Source organism: Triticum dicoccoides, chromosome 2B (assembly GCF_002162155.2).
Source record: "Triticum dicoccoides isolate Atlit2015 ecotype Zavitan chromosome 2B, WEW_v2.0, whole genome shotgun sequence".
Classification (NCBI taxonomy): domain Eukaryota; kingdom Viridiplantae; phylum Streptophyta; class Magnoliopsida; order Poales; family Poaceae; genus Triticum; species Triticum dicoccoides.
The window spans coordinates 809655595-809660375 of NC_041383.1; the positions used below are offsets into that span (position 1 = coordinate 809655595).

Here is a 4781-nt window from a genome sequence, read left to right on the forward strand (position 1 = left end):
AAATAAAAATTGACAAAAAATAGCAGGCTCTGGTATTGAGGGACTGTTATTAAATTATAGAAAATGGTTAGATACAGAGACTTTTAACTCTTGAAGTTTAAGGAGTTAGGTATTGAGGGACTGTTTATAAAGAGTTAAAGCATAGAAAAGGTAGGCAGTGCTTCCCCCGTCGTCCTCAACTATGCTAGTGAGTTGGTAACACCCGATTCCGGCCAAAGTTGGGGGACAATTGGAGTTAACAAATGGAGCTGGGCTGAGGTGGACATGTGTTCACTTGCTTGCCCCGCGATCACAGTCATCAAGCATGAGATAAAGTGAAATGCAAGGGACAGATAGCCGTATAAGTATATTTGCCGAGCCGAGCCGAGGTGGTCGGCAGCAGGCAGCAGACCTGGCCCACCGCGCGCAGGGAAGGCAATGTCCTTCCGGCCTCGGATGAGCTGCTGGTCGACGTCGACACCTGCGTACACGTTTTTGCACATATTTGTTTTTGGCAAACCATGACTAAGCAAGATGATTTGTTAAACATGGACATGGTAGTAGTATTATGTTGACATGAGTAAGGATCAGGTGATACCTACGTCAAGCCGACATCTCCATGCTGGTTGCTTAAATTACGCAGCACCGTATCTTCTTCATCATAATCATAATCATAATCATATTCATAACACGACGACAGGTGGTCGCCGTACGTCCTGTAAGTGAGTCACTTGCCTTCTGGAAGGTCCAAAGAGAGCTACCATCACTCTGCAACGCGGCCGTCGCGACACTTGGCACATTAAACAGAGAAAACTCGTAACACGTCAACAAACACACATCATCGGCACCGCCACGTCTCAAATCGCGGCCATACGTTTACTACCAGAAGACGATTTTTTCTGTTTTTCACACGTCCCCGATTCCGTTACGTTACCCCAAAGACCAAAGTTGTAGTAGGCCACAAGAGACTTCCTATGATCCTTCCGTTTTAAGTACATGATCCAGCAGCTAGTAACAAAGTTTGGATTTGATTTGGGTTGCTGCCCTGCCAAGAGGAAGAAGACGAGTCCCCATCGCAGATTAACAACCGCCGCAAATCTCCCGGCGGGCCCCGGACCGGCGTCCACCAGCCGCCGGCGAGCTGACGAGGCGAACCAAAAGCGAAACCGCCTCCGTGGCTCTTGCTCCGTTTATAAACCGGCACCATCGGACGACACCAGCCAGTCAGAAGAGAAAGGAAACCAACGCAACACATTGGCGCACTCCACGCATCATCGCTAAGCCGGATCCATCATCCATGGAGGCCCTCACGCTCACCTCCCTCCTCAAGGCCGCCGCCGCCGCCTTCCCCGACCGCCGCGCCATCGCCGTCCACGGCAAGATCGACCTCACGCACGCCGCGCTCGACGCCCTCGTCGACGCCGCCGCCGCGCGCCTCGCCGCCGGCGCCCACGGGCTCCGCCCCGGCCAGACCGTCGCGCTCTGCTTCCCCAACACCGTCGAGGTAACCGATTCTTGATTAATAACCGCCTATATATGAACAAAACCATCCGTCAATGGATGGATCGTCGTCTCAGGCGGCTCTGTTTCTCAATTCGTGTGTTGATTGATGATTGATGTGCGTGCAGCTGGTGGTGGTGTTCCTGGCGGTGATCCGCGCGCGGGGCGTGGCCGCGCCGCTCAACCCGGCCTACACGCAGGACGAGTTCGAGTTCTACCTCTCCGACTCGGGCGCGCGCCTGCTCGTCACCGGCGCCGACGGCAACGCGCCCGCGCAGGCCGCCGCCGCCAAGCTCGGCCTGCCCCACGCCGTCGCCGCCACGCTCACCGACGCAGCAGGGCCGCTCGGCCTCACCGGCCTTGCCGGGGACATCCAAGATAACCACCCCGCGCCCCAGAACAACGGCACCGTCCATCAGGACGGAGGCAACGAGCCGTCGGACGTGGCCCTGTTCCTGCACACCTCCGGCACGACGAGCCGGCCCAAGGGGGTGCCGCTCACGCAGCGCAACCTGGCGGCCTCCGTCCAGAACATCCGCGCCGTGTACCGGTTCGCGGAGACGGACGCGACGGTGGTGACACTGCCGCTGTTCCACGTGCACGGCCTCATGTGCGCGCTGCTGTCCTCTCTGGCGTCCGGCGCGTCGGTGGCGCTCCCGGCCGCCGGCCGCTTCTCGGCGTCCACGTTCTGGGGCGACATGCTCGCGGCGGGCGCCACGTGGTACACGGCGGTGCCCACGATCCACCAGATCATCCTGGACCGGCACGCGTCGCTGCCGGAGCCGCGGTACCCGGCGCTGCGGTTCGTGCGCAGCTGCAGCGCGTCGCTGGCGCCGGTGATCCTGGAGCGGCTGGAGGCGGCGTTCGGGGCGCCGGTGCTGGAGGCGTACGCCATGACGGAGGCCTCCCACATGATGACCTCCAACCCGCTGCCGCAGGACGGGGCGCGCAAGTCGGGGTCCGTGGGGCGCGCGGCGGGGTCGCTGGAGGTGGCGGTGCTGGACGAGGTCGGCAGCCAGGTCCCCGCCGGCGAGCGCGGGGAGGTGTGCATCCGCGGGCCGAACGTGACGGCGGGGTACAAGACGGCCGACCCCGGCGCGAACGAGGCGGCGTTCCTGCACGGGTGGTTCCACACGGGGGACATCGGGGTGATGGACGGCGAGGGGTACCTCTCCCTCGTCGGGCGGATCAAGGAGCTCATCAACCGGGGCGGCGAGAAGATCTCGCCGATCGAGGTGGACTCGGTGCTGCTGGGCCACCCGGACGTGGCGCAGGCGGTGTCGTTCGGCGTCCCCGACGAGAAATACGGCGAGGAGATCCACTGCGCGGTGATCCCCCGGGAGGGAACGAGCGTGGCGCTGGGGGAGGAGGAGGTGGTGGCCTTCTGCCGGAAGAACCTGGCGGCGTTCAAGGTGCCCAAGAAGGTGTACATCGCCGCCGACCTGCCCAAGACGGCCACCGGCAAGATCCAGCGACGCATCGTCGCGCAGCACTTCTTCGTGCCCGCGGCCGCCGCCGCCGCCAAGGCCTAGAAGAGATCGTCGGTCCGTCGATCGATCACGTCGTCGTCTTTTGTCTGTTTGTTTACGTCGACATAGACAAAACAGGGGATTGATAATGATAATGAAATTGCGCGCCACATGACATTGGAGACCGTTGTTGATTTGATTGAGCAAAGATTACACTTTTCACCGCAGTGCATGCCGACGAACAAACCATGGTCGTGTCACCCACGTCATTCTTTTCTCTGAAGGAACCCGACACGAAGCTGCACCCGTGGAGAGGAGCCCGTGAGGGAAGCAGCTCCCCTGACGTACGTTACACGCCGTTGGGGACACTAGCATGTGGGGCTGATTTACAGCGAGCCCACCTGTCAATCGCCGAACGGCACCCTGCCGCACGTGAGGGGGCGCCGGCCACTAACCTTTTTTTTACCACGCCCGGCTAACCAAAACTATACTAATCGGCTGTAATATCCGATTCCGTTCCGTCACGCCATATAATATGGGTCTGTCTAGGACACATCTAAACTGATGTTCACTCATTTAACCTGATGTCTCCTTAGTTTGTGGTTTTTTTTTCTATTTTTTTTATTTTTGCTGCTGCATTATATGTTTGTGCAAGCTTTTATGTGACATTCTTAAAAAGCATCTAGATGTGAACAAACTGATATAATATAAGAGCGTAGATTATATATTAAACGGAAATGCTGTACGGACGACAAAAGTGTAGACGATGTGAAGACGATTAAAAATCGGGCGGCCATTAGCTCTCCTGTACACATGCATGCGCGGCTGGATTTCACCGTCGTGCATGAATCGTCTGTCTTTGTCGTCCGTATAGCATTGCTGTATATTAAAAACAAAAAGGTAGGCATAGCATCTGATACGTTCGGCGATAGCTCAATGATGAGGGCTCTGTTTCATAGTACTATACTCCACTAGCTTGCTGCTCTGCACTAGCCGAGACGGGAAAAAATGTGGAGAAAGATCGTGCAGTGTTTTGGGCAAGCGGGAACCGGGGACGAGAACGGATACGACCGCCAGGGGCCTTCACCAGATGCGCCCATCTCTCCCTCCACACACTCAACGGACAAACGTTACGCGTACGGGCATCGCGTACGTACTACGTCTACGTTGCTTGCTCCCGTCCCTTCCTTTTTGCATTTGCTGATTGATCTCCGTCACCTTTACTGGACTAGTTTCGTTTGCCGTGGCTCTCATGGGTGGGTGGAAGAGCGCGTGACGTGTGGCCATTCGCCCACAGTGCTCGATCTCCTCCTCTTCTTTCTTTGTGGTGCCGTGCCGTGCCTGGACCAGTGCCAATGTCGACATCTCCTTACCTTGGACTAACAAATACTAATTCCCTCAGATATTCGGTCCCATTGATCCGGGCTAGGGAAAGGTGCGGGCACACCATGCATGCTTGCTTGCTCAATAACCAGGGCCCTCATTCTCCTCACCATGCAAATAAAATCACCTGTACACTTCAGCGTATCAGAATATCGGGTCGACGACGGGTCTGGCCGACTACTCCACCATCCTTCGTACTCTAGAAAAACGACACGGCGTTTGAAAATAAGCTCTATGGAACTTGACCGAACACCTGCAGGGCGTGGTATCCGCCATGGACGTTGTCGACAAGGAGGCGGAGTGTACCTGGTTGCAGACGTCCGGCAATACACGTGCGGCAGCCGGAGATGTACAACGACGGTATCAGAGGAGGAGGGTGTGGATGCAAACTAAGAGGGAGAAGGGCGCTTTGCATAATCTTCTACAAAAGAGTGAGCGTGGGGACAGTGC

At 57.1% G+C, this 4781-nt stretch overlaps 1 protein-coding gene across 1 annotated transcript; it reads left to right on the top strand.

Annotated features, from left to right (window-relative positions):
• The first annotated feature begins 1191 nt into the window (after positions 1 to 1191).
• LOC119366492 (oxalate--CoA ligase-like) lies at positions 1192 to 3142 on the top strand. Its single transcript, XM_037632237.1, has 2 exons — positions 1192 to 1483; positions 1608 to 3142. The coding sequence occupies exons 1-2, from the start codon at positions 1277 to 1279 to the stop codon at positions 3009 to 3011; spliced, it is 1611 nt and encodes a 536-aa protein (XP_037488134.1). The 5' UTR covers positions 1192 to 1276; the 3' UTR covers positions 3012 to 3142.
• Positions 3143 to 4781: the final 1639 nt, after the last annotated feature.